Below are 17,569 nucleotides of genomic sequence, written 5' to 3' on the forward strand. Positions count from 1 at the left end.
CCCAACCTTTTCCATCTCGTGCCTCCCTTGGCCGAAATTTTAGCCAAAATTCCCCCCTTAGGATAAATCTGCCCGATGAATAAAAATGCTCATTTTTACCGCGCAAACACCTGTTGACTGTGAGAATAAGACGGGCGGTATCGAGTGTTTGTTTCTAGCAGTGCTGTAATAACACTTTGTAGAACTCCAAAAACCATGGTCTTGGTCCCAATCACACAAATTCTGGAAGGCTTGACTCAACAGACCCCCACACTTCCATTTGTGTTTTCGGCTTACCGTGCACCAATCGCTAATATAACTACTGTGAAAAATCAGTATCCATAAATTTACTGGTCTCGCGATTTTTTTCTCAAGTTTGCGTATGCATTTGGCCAACAATTGTGGTACTTTCATATATAGAAGGGTTGACCAGACTCGAGTTTGACTCGAGTCACCATTTTCTGATACCTAGACTTGACTCGAGTCATTTTCTCAAAATACGGAAACGACTCGACTCGAGACAATCTGGGTATTGACTCGACTTGGACTCGAGTCATTGTGCATGACTCGAACCAAGTCACATGACTCAAAACTATAACACGGCCAAGACCGACATTTCATTGTAATTTCAAAGAATAGTAAAGTGACAACCCTGTTGGAATTTCGTCTATTGATCCTGGTACTTGACAATGTGACAAGAAACTGCTCAAAGTGAGGAAAATTAGTATGTCATAAATCCAAATCATTCAATATCACCAAACAGTGTTGACTTGAGTGGGACTTGGACTCGTACTCGAGTCATAATACCATGACTCGGACTCGACCGTCTGCTCGGTGACTTGGACTCGGACTTGACTCAATGGTGAATTGAAAATGACTCGACTTGACTCGAGTCAAAACTATGAAAGTGAGATTGACTTGTGACTCGGAGCCTCATGACTGGGTTACAGCCCTGATATATAACATACACGTGATCAGATTCCCTGCTGGAGCGCATTGAAATTTAGGACACCCATTACGTTTCGGCAACATTGCACCAAGTTTACCACGTCTTTTTTCGATCGGGTAGCTGTTCACTAAAAATAAAGCAAGGCTAGCGATCTTTTTGACTTGAATTGATGACGTTGGAATATTTAGTCACTGTCTGAAAATGTTGACTTGAAAATATAAGATAAATACTTTCACTAGAGGCCTTGTTGTGATAGATTCGGCACGACATTTACTCGCTTAGGATATATTTGATTGAGAAGCCGTCGCTGGCCTACAAAATTGTCTTGCGAACTGCAGCACATCTGAACTAGTTAGAAAGAAAAAAAAGGGTTGGGGGGGATTTGTATATGAAAAAGAGATTTTAGATAGCATTTGAACATACTTTCAGCAGACAAAAAACAGCCATAATGAGCATACGTTCGGATATAGCTGGTTGTCTACATGACAGTTCGAACATGAACAATTTGGGAAATCCGTTACAATTCTAAAGTAGAATTCCTCCCTAAAAATTGCAAAATTCCCCAGAAGGGGGGAATTCCTCCCCGGTTGGGAACCACTGAGTTAACGGAACAATAACAAGCATACAGAAAGAGATTCAAACGAAACCAAATTGGCAAAGTATGACGTAATAATACAACAATAAAATGAATCTAGTTGTCCAATTACGTAGATGTATGTGGCTACGGCTATACGTTTTACCGTAGAAGGGCGGAGTTGATGTTTAAAAATTAAGTCGAGAGTCTAATCCTCACTCCTTTGTATCATACCTATAGGCTTACACCCAATTCCTAATTAGGTAGTGACTAAACACACCAAAACACATTCGAAAGGCGACTGTAAATTACAATTCCAAGACCAAATCATTTAAGCGCTTTGTAGTATTTCACTTGATGTTCACTGCTAACCAATGCCACGACGGTTTTGCATATAGTGAACCCCCAGAAGTTGCATCGAATACCCTACGGTGGGCCCAAGATCAGTGTTCATTTGGGCGGGATGGGCTGAAAAAATGTGGCTTCGGCCCTCGTTACAAATTACAATACACAACCACATACTCTTGAACTCGTGACCACCCCTCGTCGATAGACAAAGCGTTGCTGGTGTGACGTCATATTGATCAACAATGTGCTAACACCTCATTTTGAAATCCGCTAGTGGGCGCTTAAGAGCCTCCGGAATTTGTGAAACTAAAATATGGTAACCCTACTCTAACGCTGCTAGAGTATTAAAGTAGCAATGGGCAAAGTGACCCCCTGAAACCTGAGAGTAGCATCTAATTCTAATACTTACTCGACGGATGCTCAGCATTTGGAGGTGGATCAGTCGGTGTGAGATCATTGGCTGTAATAATGAGGAAGCAATGATGTTGTAGCCTAACATTGATACGAATCGGTATGTTATCCAACAGAGTAGATTTCTCTTGATGCCGCACTATTCACTCGATTCGGACTACGCATGTACATCAGGGGTGTCAAACTCAACTTGTATCGCTGGCCGGATCGCAAAATTGTGATCGTTCGCGGGCCGGGCCAGTCAAATGATTTCAATATGTTACCTCCAAATTCATGCCTTTGTTTTTCACTGGAATGCTTTATTATCACCACTATTCATAATATTATTATATATTATATCATGGATAATGTGGGCTCTATTCCAGCAACACCGTTATTCGCCAACATTGGATTGGGGCGATTGAACACAGTGATAAATCCCTAAAACAGTGGCTCCGACAACGATATAAGTTGGAATATTTCTATGCTCTCTTTTTGTTAGTCGAGATGCGTCGTTGGCCCTGTGTAGTAGTGGTAAAGAATACGAGTGATTGTAACGATGAAGTTGGAATTTTGTTCATTATTTTATATTACCAATTCACCATTCGAGTTTCTCTGGAAACCGGGGTTGGGGCCTTTTGGGTCAGATTAAGGTATGAAGCACTAAATCCGCTGTGTATATTTTCCGCATACTTTACATACAACGATTTCGCCCTGGCATACCTATTATTTGGTCAATTTTTCCAGTAAACATTGAAGTGAGTGGGCACTTATTTGCTTTCTCCAAATGTAATTTCAATATCACCGACTTGTTTATTATTGTTATACATGAATGAGTACCGAACACTGTCGACAGATGGTTAAAATGAGGCATATGAACATATTCGACGTTTGCTGTCTTGCGTGAATGTTTACATCAAAGCATTTATTACTAAAAATCTCAACCTTTGTCAGAATTGTGCTGGAGAATACAACCATTTTTCGATTTACTCAGAACTGTCTCGCGGGCCAGATGAAATCGTCTGGCAGGCCGTATGTTTGACACCCCTGCTGCACACGAAAAATACTTTTTGCAAAAAGTACACTATAACCTGAACAAACCTTTCGCGCAATTTACCCCGATATATTCGTGATTGCTTATATATGTGAGGTCAGATAGCGAATTATATTGATAAGAACTCTCACGAGACTACTGCGAAGCCTGTGGGGATCGGTATACTTAATTATATGTGGCCTATCTGTCAAAAAGGTCGCACAACCCCATCACACAGTATACCCTGTCACTATGCGGGAATTAGTATCGTTAATCGTATGTCGGCGATGATAAAATAAAAAATGACTCGACTTGAGTCGGGTCAAACGTTAAATCAGAGGAGGACTTGCGACTCGGAATGCCGTTACTTTGTACGATCACGGACGCATATATATAATACAAATAAAATGCCTTTTGAAACCTATTCAATCTTTTTTCAAATATTTACTTGTGAACTCGTGAAAATCGTTCATATTCTATTTCTGCTTCCTGTATATCTTGCACAGTTCAGATCTCGCTACTGGAACTTGCGTAGCATCATTTATTTGTCCTCGATTTTGCCTTTTCAACTATGGAAAAGCTGGTATAATCTATAGCTATAAAAATACGCAGAAGTGGAGTATATCATCGCTTTCAGCTGCGAAAAACGTCACCTCGATATTTGTGTTAAAGAGTTGACTTTTCGTGGCTTCGATAACATCAATGTTGATGAGGTGATCGTTCTAGTATTATAAATATTAGTAGTATATAAATGGGCGGAATCCCCTCATTCGCGATTTATAAAGAACAAACAAACATTATCAAGATAATAAACAGTGTAAGAATTAGCTCATTATCAATTTTGCAGCAATACTCGAGGGGATTTCCCTTCTGACTGTGCGGCAATTAAAAAAGGGGGATTGACTGAGAGAAAACGAACAAAGAATCTCGATTGACCTTTGTACTCAGACATGAGACTGGAGTACTTCTACTTGTACTTTATCGGCTTTTAATTTCAATGGTATGCACGCCGACGATACGCTCGGCTGGGCAAAGCGACGTCCACGGCCTGTGTCATACTGGACTCGTAACAACCTCGTTCGACCTCTGGTCAAGGACATGAAATTACAGCTGACTCCGGTCATACGCGACGAGGCTTGGTAATAGTTGCCTGACGACATATCGTCCTGACCTATCGTTTTATGGTCCAATTTCGTGACGTGGCTTGGGAATAATTCCCCGTCAAACCCCCTGGCTGACTTGTCGTCCCGTGGTTGACTCGATTTCATGTACGGTGGGGCATGGGAATAATTGTCGGTGCTGACTTCGGTCGTGTACGACGAAGCTTGACCATAGTTGCCGCCCCTGACCTGTCATTCCGTGGTCCAATTTCGTGGCTCGGGAACAATAGAGCGTCAAGCTGGTTGATTTGTCGTTCCGCGGTTGATTCAATTTCGTGTACGGTGGGTCATAATTACCGGTCGTGACGTCAGTATAGTTTCTTCTGATCCATGAGATCCTGGTGCGTGTTTTAGGTGTCCATACGTTCGGCTATGTAAAGTGACGCTTGTGGTCTGTGTCTTGTGTACTGTTGTACTTGAACCCTTTTTTGCTTTGTTATCGACCGAGACAGTAACGAGAAACGATCTGTTACGATTATAAATATGTATACCATTTCGAGTCATATCGAGAATGAGAATGAATGTCGTAGTAGAAATGTGTATTAGGCGACCCGACATAGATTAACTTAAATAAATTAGCATTATAAATACAATAAGTAATTGAGCAAATAGCTGATTCTCAATTTTGCTCGCATCAACATGTTAACCCCCGGTATTACGTACCTAGTAATCGGTGCAAGCAACAAATGTGGCTGTTCCATACCTATACCTCGTTCTAGCGTATTCATAAGGACAGACAGTCCCGAGCAAAACAATGTATTTATGATGGATTCTTTTTACTGCTTCACGGTTGGTCAAGCGTAATCATCCCGGTGTCTGCAAATGATATTCAATTTACCACGGGATATTAATTTTGTATGCTGTACATGATATACAACTTGAATCGATCTGTTGGCGAACTAATGCTTTGCCCGTCTGTAACATGCACATATCGATCACGAGCTCACCACGCACTTGCCGTTCGAGGGCGACTCATTTCGCTGCAGACAATCAGTTGTGTTCGCGTGTATCGTAACATATCCTTAACACTTGTTATGTCAACACCTCCACGCATATTTACAATATCATACTAAGGAACTATTGTTTCGGCAGCCACGCCCTATCGCTCGAAGTCGACAAATTTCGCTACAGACAGTCAGTTGTGTTCACGTATGTGTCGTAAATATATCCTCAACACATGCTATGCCAATACCTCCAAGCATATTTGCATCATACTTAGGGTTCTGGTTTAAATCAGGCTGAAGTAAATCATCACGTGTCGACAATCGATCGAAGCCCGTCAACTGGTATTTTGAAAGCTCCCGGTATGGTGTATTATTGTGTATGGATTGTTGCGGTATTAGAATTGTGGTTACGGCTCGTTGGCGGTGCGAGGATCAGGTTTATAGTATACTATAACTACTTAGCTCGGATATTATACGACGCGCTGCTATCGTTGCTTTGTCCAAGACCTAATTCACGATAATCAATCTCGCTGTCGAAAATGACATAAGGCCGCGTAGACTGCATAGCGCCATTTTGTTTTGTGATCCATCCTGCTGTGACGAGGATCGAAACATATCCTCAACACATGTTATGCCAACACCTCCAAGCATATTTGCAGCATCATACTACGGATATATTGACTCGGCAGAGTGTTACCGTCAGAGAATTGCTGTGTCACGCCTTCGGGCCTTGTATTTTCCGCTCGGTAACTGCGAGTACGATGTTATTGTCCACGAAACGAATCGGGGTAGCTCGCTTCATCGGGGTGGACTGACCTTATTTGGCTGAAACGCGCTCGGTGGTGCAATAATGGGAATGAATTGTGACAGATCATACCTGATACGATCTATAGCCTGAGGTGAGGTGTAAAGTAGAGGGGGAGATTTCGAAATCGGAATCCACTGTAACTATAGGGTTGCTAAATCAAAGTCCAAAAAATCCGGCTGGCTCGTAAAGTCCTGTTATTTCCATATGTTGTGAGGGTAAAATATAGCATAAATCCGACTCTCAGGGCCATTTGGCCGCATCCAGACTGGCTTCGCTGAAAACTGATGAAATCTGCCCCGGGTCCGGAGATGTTTCGTGACCTCCTCCGTCCAGACAAGATTGTTCTGCTGTAATATAGGTGTCGTTGTATAATAATTTACGTACAAGGTATCGACCCTTTGGTGGAATTCTGTTTGGTTCGTCTGTACAGGTGTTATTAGTGCGACCAGATTTGGCACCTCAAGGAGGATATTGGTAAAAACCGTTTCACACAACGAGGACAATAACTTTACCGGTCAACAATGTACGTAAATCAGCTGTGTTCAATCGAGTGTGACACAATCGATGTCAGCCATCAATCTGCGGCTTGATAAAACCCGCGTTTTCGGGTTGACAGCAACACAATGCGATCCATTTGATATCACCATCCTATTTTAATATAGGGTTACCATGAGGCCTCCTTTAGGGGAGCATATGTCCTCCATTTCCCAGATATGTCACCCAATTCACCTAAATGTACTCTCTTTCTGTCAGTTTGTCCTCCTTGTTAGCTCAACATCTCCAAAAAAGCACCACGAGTAACGCAAAATGTGGGCCTAGATTACAAAAGTCGGGTACGTGGACAAATCGGAAAAATGACGCTATGATGGTATTGTGCAGGCTATTACGTGGATACGGGGGCCCGTGTAAACACGTATAGATGAACAGTAAAAGCGCCGCAAACTACCATTACATGAAAAAGATCGAGCGCACTCGACCATCCCCGTCGGGGTATACCCACCTTAGTACAGCCAAATGAGCCAATGTCGTACCGAGAATAGCCGGGGTGGTGGTATATCATCCCCACAAGATGTACTTTGGAATGCGTGTGAAATCGACATCGTCCGCTACTCGACTGAAGCAAGTCGCCACTGCAATCCCTCTCTGTGTATACACCAGAGATGAGCATGGATTAGGATTAGGTTTTGAAAAAACAGGATTTGTGAAATTTTGTCGGATTTGGATTGGATTTGGATTACACATTTTTTTCAGAACGGATTAGGATTTGGATTGGATTTACCTATTTTCTGGGAGATTGAAATGTCGTGTGGCGAATGGCGACAAATTTTATTCAGATCAGTTATTAATGTACTTATGGTTACTAAGTTATCTTGAATCAAGTGAATCGTTGGTTGTGAAAGAAAATTTTCGAGTCCCTCCATTGCATAAATTAGTATTTTTTCTTAATTTCCAGTTGGAATCGGATTAGGATTGGACATGGACTTGAATATGTAAAAGTTATGGATTAGGATTTGGATATGGATTCGAAGGTTCGGATTTGGATTGGATTAGGACATAGAAATTTCAAATCCGCTCATCTCTGGTATACACAACGTATACTAAGCACTACAGATTCAGACGAAACTACGCATTCTGGCGAGGTTATCGAGATAGCTGGATCGATTTACGACACATGCTAAATTTACTTCAAATGGAAGGACAAAATATAGCTTTGGAGTACTCAAGTAATTTTAAAGAAATGCCGGTATCGTGAAATCGCTTTTCTATCCTAATTATAAAAGAGTAGGTCCCCATAAAACTGTCGAGCTCAAACACGTTGGTAACTGTGATAGTAGACAAGACTGACTCGAGTACCTCAGAAATAGTGACTGTATTTCGTTGCTGACCACGCGCCTGCTTATTCACACCGACTGACTTGTATAGTAAGCAACTGCGCCCCCGTCATCTTCTTATTGCTCAAATAATTTTACAATACACGAAATTCATTCTAATTTGTCGTTAGTGTTATCAGCATAAAAGACACAGTTACTCAAGTCCCGCAAAATAAAAGGTGTTGATACACTACAATCGTTTTATCGCCACTATATTTAACTCATAGCTCGATCGCACGACTGACGTTCCCGCAGATCAATTTTTGGCGTTTGATCAACTCTTGTCTGGTTATGGGGTTTCTAATCACAGGACGATTGAGATTCGGGTGTGTCTTTTCGATACGTTGCGCAAACTCGATACCTTTCGTACGGATTACGTATTCGCACTGCGGAAACCATTTTGCATGTTCCGTCCAAACCTCGTCTTCACGGTCCCAACGAAGCCCGCCGTCACAGTAAAAGCATTTGGTTCTGTCCGAATCGACGTAGTAAAAACCCGCTTTTGCTAACTGTTCGACACTAGCCTTAATTTTATTCGGTTCCCAACCCTTGTCGAAGGTTGCGATTCTTTTTGACAACGACGACATGAGAGGATTCGCGGGGTTAAGACAAGGAAATAGTTGCTCAAGACATCGCTTTTCGTCCTCGGAGGGTTCCTGTGGTTCTTGTAGATGTAAAGTGAGACGTCGTATTTTGTCGCCAAGCAACTTATCCAAATTGTCTCGTTCGTGCTCGGTTAGCGCCACATTCCCCGAATCGTCGCCACGTGCGAAACAACAATCCGGGAGATACGTCAAGTGTATTTCAGATACATCGTCTGTAGACCTCCAATTGCGGAGAACACCGGAGCAGCTGAAGCACTGTGTTCTGTCCAGGTCACCGAGGTAGAATAAACCTTGTTTTGCCAACTCGCCGACCGCCCGTGGTATGGGATAGCTGGGCCATTTCTCAAAGGTTTCGCGACGCTTCGACTCCTTTCGCAAGTCGAGATTCCTAACCCGATACTCGTGCTCTTGATCAACGATATTCGCAAAGTTGATGTTGGCGTTTCCAGCGGCTTTAAACTGTCTCAATAAACTTTTGAAATTCGATTTCGCAATAGGTATGTTCAACGCGTCTCGTATACAATTCACGTCATGACCCCGTTCACTCGACCCGGTCCATCTTTCGAGGTACACACTGCATCCAAAGCATTTGATTTTGTCTTCAAATCCAAGCCAGTAGTATCCTTCAGACGCTAAATCGGTGCGTGTTGCGTATGATACTTTAGAGAATTTGGCGAAGGTGGCGAGTCTGTACAATTCACTACGGTGAGAGCCGGAAGCGATATACACGCGTTTCTGTCCGGGTGGATCAGAGTATCTCTCCATTCACGTTATGCCAAGCTCTTTCATAAACATGAAGTACCAAGACAGAGCTTTTTGTGTCTAGACCTGCCCCATAGGCCAACCGAGTCGGCTCACACATATATTCCTAGTTTATCCTTGCGAACTGTATATATTAATGGGTAGCTGTACTTTTATGACTGATTGACAACCGCTAGCTGTCGCTATTGCACCATTTACATATGTGTTTACCAGGAGCGGGTAACTTCTGTAGTCCGCGGGACGTGTATAGCATAGTACCTCGTGGGTGCGAATTGCTGCATCGATACATTATTCGACATCTACTTTTTTTAAGTCAAACGTGTAAAGAGTAAGTAATTTCACCTGAAACGGCTGAGGAGTAAGTTAAAACGACTTGGGTATACAGCACAATTACCGAGTACTCGAATCAGTAGCGTCTTTTGACACCATTACTCAACCCAAGTCCACAACAGACAAACCGAAGAAATAATATACAGATATGGAAATAACCCACGATATTTTCCGCTTACACGTGTCAGTACAACTCGACAGTCAAGTCCACCTGGCTGCGGCTTGCAATTTGAAAGAGTTTGAAAAACTGGGGGCGGTACCTAAAAACGTGGTATTGTTTTGTGTATTTCAGTGAAGCAAATTCAATTTAAAGCTCAAACCACTTTATCCTGTGCACGACCTCATTAAAACTCGATAAAAACCTGATCACCACCTGCGTAATCAATCCGCGGTGTGTAAAATGGTATACCATGTTGGTGTCGATCGTATAGTCATTTTGCGTGCGATTTGCCTCGATCTGCCGTCGAACAAATATACTTTTGCCTACCCTTGAAGTATACAATATTACCGTGTTGTCTGTATTACGGCTCTGTGGTTAGACAATACAGATTAGCGACACCCCCAGACTGATCAATAGTCGGCTACTCAAGGCCGTAAAACTCTTATTGGCCTGTGAAATTATGCGACGCGTTTTGCGCCCGACGTTGTCTTTGTAGATCGCTATTCAATTAGATCCCTCTCACCAACAGACATACCGCCTGGTTATCAAGCGTTTTTATGTAGCGAGACGAGTCCACGGATTTTGGTGTCTGATTGATAATGTCGTAAGAGTGTCGTAAATTCCTTTGCAAAACTACTTTACACATTTCAAAATCCCAGCGTCCGAAGAGTAAGTAGCTACAACTGTTGAAGCGGAAGCAGTCTGAGACATAACGACTCATTTAGCACAGGTGGACAAATCCTTATCGAGTACTTCGGATAGAGTTGCATACTTGAAATCGTTATTTCCTCGACAAATCGATACAAGAATGGATCTGCATTGCAATAAGCCTGAATATGTTCTGGTGACACTCGCCATGGGAAGCTAAATTCGCAATTCACCTGCTATGCCGACACCCCCAACAGAACATATTGGCAATTAATATCAGTCATATACTACAGAAATATCCATTTACTTGAATGGTACCCTGACTTAATTACTGTAGTGTAGGCGAATCAGCGTCTACGGATCCTCACTTTTACCGTTCAAACAGGTTTTTGCTGGGAGAGGGTCAACTGTGATCAGTCACGGCTCATCAATCTGCTACTTACAGTCTTATACGCGTGTAGGTTGAAAAAATATTGGCTCGGCTGTTATGCTAGATTCGACTCCCAGCTCAGGGCGACAATTCGAAGTTCTTAACGATACGGTTGGTACGTAAAGCATCGTTATTCCCGCGTATTATGGGGGTAAAACCCGGGTGACTCTTAAAGACAGTTCCACATCGAGCCGATGAAAATGCGCACCCGAATCGTGGTCAACTCTAGTCAAGCCGAACAGTTCTGCTATCGTTGCATGATATGGAGGGTGTCACTAAACTTTTATAGACTATTAAAAGTAAGTGGCTTCCTAGAGAAACGTAGAAGGCTAGCCACATTGATAACTTGACGGATTGCGAGTAGACAGAATCGACTCGAGTACCCGAAAAAAAAGTAGCGGCATTGCTGACAACCTCTGTGTAGCTATGGTGACTTGTACGTCTCGCACGGTAACCGTCTATATTGTCCCGTACCGCGACCCGTCAGGACCCCTGCTGTGTGCTATTATGTTTGCAATTTATCACTCGTAATCACCACCGTGTGAAACAAACCTCTGACTTCGTCTAAGAAAACACGACATCTTCAAAAAAAAGCATCAAAATCAACCTTCGTAAGGGTGGACGCGTATTATTGGATATACAGAAAGCCTCTTTGCACCGCGGGTGGACTTATCGCATGATGTTTTCACAGCTTTGTGTCCTAGTTTAACGGGCTATCGCTGTAGGCAGACCATTTCGTCTGATTATTGGGGATCATAAACGAGCGAGTGAAAACAAAAGGATTTAGGATATATGCGGAGCCCCAATATTTTTTTTCAACCTACACGCGTATAAGACTGTAACAGAGATGAGCGGATTTGGAATTTCTATGTCCTAATCCAATCCAAATCCGAAACTTCAAACCCAAATCCAAAACCTAATCCAGAACTTTTTCATATTCAAGTCCATGTCCAATCCTATTCCGATTCCAACTTGAAATTCAGAAAAAAATGCTAATTTATGCAAGGGAGGGATTGGAAAATTTACTTTCACAACCAACGATTCTCTTGATTTGAGATAACTTAGCATAGGGCTGCACCTCTTATGTTCATTTGCACCGAGTGAACCATAGTGTATTGTACTATAAGTACATCAATAACTGAACTGAATAAAGTTTGTCACCATTCGCCACACGACATATTTATCTCCCAGGAAATCGGTATATCCAATCCAAATCCTAATCCGTTCAGAAAAAAATCTTTAATCCTAATCCAATCCAAATCCGACAAAATTTCACAAATCCTGTGTTTTTTTCAAAACCTAATCCTAATCCATGCTCATCTCTGGACTGTAAGTAGCAGATTGATGAGCCGTGACTGATCACAGTTGACCCTCTCCCAGCAAAAACCTGTTTGAACGGTAAAAGTGAGGATCCGTAGACGCTGATTCGCCTACACTACAGTAATTAAGTCAGGGTACCATTCAAGTAAATGGATATTTCTGTAGTATATGACTGATATTAATTGCCAATATGTTCTGTTGGGGGTGTCGGCATAGCAGGTGAATTGCGAATTTAGCTTCCCATGGCGAGTGTCACCAGAACATATTCAGGCTTATTGCAATGCAGATCCATTCTTGTATCGATTTGTCGAGGAAATAACGATTTCAAGTATGCAACTCTATCCGAAGTACTCGATAAGGATTTGTCCACCTGTGCTATATGAGTCGTTATGTCTCAGACTGCTTCCGCTTCAACAGTTGTAGCTACTTACTCTTCGGACGCTGGGATTTTGAAATGTGTAAAGTAGTTTTGCAAAGGAATTTACCACACTCTTACGACATTATCAATCAGACACCAAAATCCGTGGACTCGTCTCGCTACATAAAAACGCTTGATAACCAGGCGGTATGTCTGTTGGTGAGAGGGATCTAATTGAATAGCGATCTACAAAGACAACGTCGGGCGCAAAACGCGTCGCATAATTTCACAGGCCAATAAGAGTTTTACGGCCTTGAGTAGCCGACTATTGATCAGTCTGGGGGTGTCGCTAATCTGTATTGTCTAACCAAAGAGCCGTAATACAGACAACACGGTAATATTGTATACTTCAAGGGTAGGCAAAAGTATATTTGTTCGACGGCAGATCGAGGCAAATCGCACGCAAAATGACTATACGATCGACACCAACATGGTATACCATTTTACACACCGCGGATTGATTACGCAGGTGGTGATCAGGTTTTTATCGAGTTTTAATGAGGTCGGGCACAGGATAAAGTGGTTTGAGCTTTAAATTGAATTTGCTTCACTGAAATACACAAAACAATACCACGTTTTTAGGTACCGCCCCCAGTTTTTCAAACTCTTTCAAATTGCAAGCCGCAGCCAGGTGGACTTGACTGTCGAGTTGTACTGACACGTGTAAGCGGAAAATATCGTGGGTTATTTCCATATCTGTATATTATTTCTTCGGTTTGTCTGTTGTGGACTTGGGTTGAGTAATGGTGTCAAAAGACGCTACTGATTCGAGTACTCGGTAATTGTGCTGTATACCCAAGTCGTTTTAACTTACTCCTCAGCCGTTTCAGGTGAAATTACTTACTCTTTACACGTTTGACTTAAAAAAAGTAGATGTCGAATAATGTATCGATGCAGCAATTCGCACCCACGAGGTACTATGCTATACACGTCCCGCGGACTACAGAAGTTACCCGCTCCTGGTAAACACATATGTAAATGGTGCAATAGCGACAGCTAGCGGTTGTCAATCAGTCATAAAAGTACAGCTACCCATTAATATATACAGTTCGCAAGGATAAACTAGGAATATATGTGTGAGCCGACTCGGTTGGCCTATGGGGCAGGTCTAGACACAAAAAGCTCTGTCTTGGTACTTCATGTTTATGAAAGAGCTTGGCATAACGTGAATGGAGAGATACTCTGATCCACCCGGACAGAAACGCGTGTATATCGCTTCCGGCTCTCACCGTAGTGAATTGTACAGACTCGCCACCTTCGCCAAATTCTCTAAAGTATCATACGCAACACGCACCGATTTAGCGTCTGAAGGATACTACTGGCTTGGATTTGAAGACAAAATCAAATGCTTTGGATGCAGTGTGTACCTCGAAAGATGGACCGGGTCGAGTGAACGGGGTCATGACGTGAATTGTATACGAGACGCGTTGAACATACCTATTGCGAAATCGAATTTCAAAAGTTTATTGAGACAGTTTAAAGCCGCTGGAAACGCCAACATCAACTTTGCGAATATCGTTGATCAAGAGCACGAGTATCGGGTTAGGAATCTCGACTTGCGAAAGGAGTCGAAGCGTCGCGAAACCTTTGAGAAATGGCCCAGCTATCCCATACCACGGGCGGTCGGCGAGTTGGCAAAACAAGGTTTATTCTACCTCGGTGACCTGGACAGAACACAGTGCTTCAGCTGCTCCGGTGTTCTCCGCAATTGGAGGTCTACAGACGATGTATCTGAAATACACTTGACGTATCTCCCGGATTGTTGTTTCGCACGTGGCGACGATTCGGGGAATGTGGCGCTAACCGAGCACGAACGAGACAATTTGGATAAGTTGCTTGGCGACAAAATACGACGTCTCACTTTACATCTACAAGAACCACAGGAACCCTCCGAGGACGAAAAGCGATGTCTTGAGCAACTATTTCCTTGTCTTAACCCCGCGAATCCTCTCATGTCGTCGTTGTCAAAAAGAATCGCAACCTTCGACAAGGGTTGGGAACCGAATAAAATTAAGGCTAGTGTCGAACAGTTAGCAAAAGCGGGTTTTTACTACGTCGATTCGGACAGAACCAAATGCTTTTACTGTGACGGCGGGCTTCGTTGGGACCGTGAAGACGAGGTTTGGACGGAACATGCAAAATGGTTTCCGCAGTGCGAATACGTAATCCGTACGAAAGGTATCGAGTTTGCGCAACGTATCGAAAAGACACACCCGAATCTCAATCGTCCTGTGATTAGAAACCCCATAACCAGACAAGAGTTGATCAAACGCCAAAAATTGATCTGCGGGAACGTCAGTCGTGCGATCGAGCTATGAGTTAAATATAGTGGCGATAAAACGATTGTAGTGTATCAACACCTTTTATTTTGCGGGACTTGAGTAACTGTGTCTTTTATGCTGATAACACTAACGACAAATTAGAATGAATTTCGTGTATTGTAAAATTATTTGAGCAATAAGAAGATGACGGGGGCGCAGTTGCTTACTATACAAGTCAGTCGGTGTGAATAAGCAGGCGCGTGGTCAGCAACGAAATACAGTCACTATTTCTGAGGTACTCGAGTCAGTCTTGTCTACTATCACAGTTACCAACGTGTTTGAGCTCGACAGTTTTATGGGGACCTACTCTTTTATAATTAGGATAGAAAAGCGATTTCACGATACCGGCATTTCTTTAAAATTACTTGAGTACTCCAAAGCTATATTTTGTCCTTCCATTTGAAGTAAATTTAGCATGTGTCGTAAATCGATCCAGCTATCTCGATAACCTCGCCAGAATGCGTAGTTTCGTCTGAATCTGTAGTGCTTAGTATACGTTGTGTATACCAGAGATGAGCGGATTTGAAATTTCTATGTCCTAATCCAATCCAAATCCGAACCTTCGAATCCATATCCAAATCCTAATCCATAACTTTTACATATTCAAGTCCATGTCCAATCCTAATCCGATTCCAACTGGAAATTAAGAAAAAATACTAATTTATGCAATGGAGGGACTCGAAAATTTTCTTTCACAACCAACGATTCACTTGATTCAAGATAACTTAGTAACCATAAGTACATTAATAACTGATCTGAATAAAATTTGTCGCCATTCGCCACACGACATTTCAATCTCCCAGAAAATAGGTAAATCCAATCCAAATCCTAATCCGTTCTGAAAAAAATGTGTAATCCAAATCCAATCCAAATCCGACAAAATTTCACAAATCCTGTTTTTTCAAAACCTAATCCTAATCCATGCTCATCTCTGGTGTATACACAGAGAGGGATTGCAGTGGCGACTTGCTTCAGTCGAGTAGCGGACGATGTCGATTTCACACGCATTCCAAAGTACATCTTGTGGGGATGATATACCACCACCCCGGCTATTCTCGGTACGACATTGGCTCATTTGGCTGTACTAAGGTGGGTATACCCCGACGGGGATGGTCGAGTGCGCTCGATCTTTTTCATGTAATGGTAGTTTGCGGCGCTTTTACTGTTCATCTATACGTGTTTACACGGGCCCCCGTATCCACGTAATAACCTGCACAATACCATCATAGCGTCATTTTTCCGATTTGTCCACGTACCCGACTTTTGTAATCTAGGCCCACATTTTGCGTTACTCGTGGTGCTTTTTTGGAGATGTTGAGCTAACAAGGAGGACAAACTGACAGAAAGAGAGTACATTTAGGTGAATTGGGTGACATATCTGGGAAATGGAGGACATATGCTCCCCTAAAGGAGGCCTCATGGTAACCCTATATTAAAATAGGATGGTGATATCAAATGGATCGCATTGTGTTGCTGTCAACCCGAAAACGCGGGTTTTATCAAGCCGCAGATTGATGGCTGACATCGATTGTGTCACACTCGATTGAACACAGCTGATTTACGTACATTGTTGACCGGTAAAGTTATTGTCCTCGTTGTGTGATACGGTTTTTACCAATATCCTCCTTGAGGTGCCAAATCTGGTCGCACTAATAACACCTGTACAGACGAACCAAACAGAATTCCACCAAAGGGTCGATACCTTGTACGTAAATTATTATACAACGACACCTATATTACAGCAGAACAATCTTGTCTGGACGGAGGAGGTCACGAAACATCTCCGGACCCGGGGCAGATTTCATCAGTTTTCAGCGAAGCCAGTCTGGATGCGGCCAAATGGCCCTGAGAGTCGGATTTATGCTATATTTTACCCTCACAACATATGGAAATAACAGGACTTTACGAGCCAGCCGGATTTTTTGGACTTTGATTTAGCAACCCTATAGTCACAGTGGATTCCGATTTCGAAATCTCCCCCTCTACTTTACACCTCACCTCAGGCTATAGATCGTATCAGGTATGATCTGTCACAATTCATTCCCATTATTGCACCACCGAGCGCGTTTCAGCCAAATAAGGTCAGTCCACCCCGATGAAGCGAGCTACCCCGATTCGTTTCGTGGACAATAACATCGTACTCGCAGTTACCGAGCGGAAAATACAAGGCCCGAAGGCGTGACACAGCAATTCTCTGACGGTAACACTCTGCCGAGTCAATATATCCGTAGTATGATGCTGCAAATATGCTTGGAGGTGTTGGCATAACATGTGTTGAGGATATGTTTCGATCCTCGTCACAGCAGGATGGATCACAAAACAAAATGGCGCTATGCAGTCTACGCGGCCGTATGTCATTTTCGACAGCGAGATTGATTATCGTGAATTAGGTCTTGGACAAAGCAACGATAGCAGCGCGTCGTATAATATCCGAGCTAAGTAGTTATAGTATACTATAAACCTGATCCTCGCACCGCCAACGAGCCGTAACCACAATTCTAATACCGCAACAATCCATA

The 17,569-nt window shown here is 42.7% G+C and overlaps 1 protein-coding gene across 1 annotated transcript in view; it reads right to left on the minus strand.

Annotated features, from left to right (window-relative positions):
* Window positions 1-17,569, minus strand: part of LOC145450706 (uncharacterized) — a 36,693-nt gene that overhangs the window by 1,402 nt on the left and 17,722 nt on the right. Inside the window, exon 20 of the mRNA XM_080329206.1 lies at window positions 2,260-2,310. Within this exon, the coding sequence (XP_080185332.1) occupies window positions 2,260-2,310 (51 nt within the window). The remainder of the gene's footprint in view (window positions 1-2,259; window positions 2,311-17,569) is intronic.

The sequence above is a fragment of the Botryllus schlosseri genome, chromosome 11, assembly GCF_051294905.1.
Source record: "Botryllus schlosseri isolate E-star chromosome 11, Bs_hap1, whole genome shotgun sequence".
Taxonomy (NCBI): domain Eukaryota; kingdom Metazoa; phylum Chordata; class Ascidiacea; order Stolidobranchia; family Styelidae; genus Botryllus; species Botryllus schlosseri.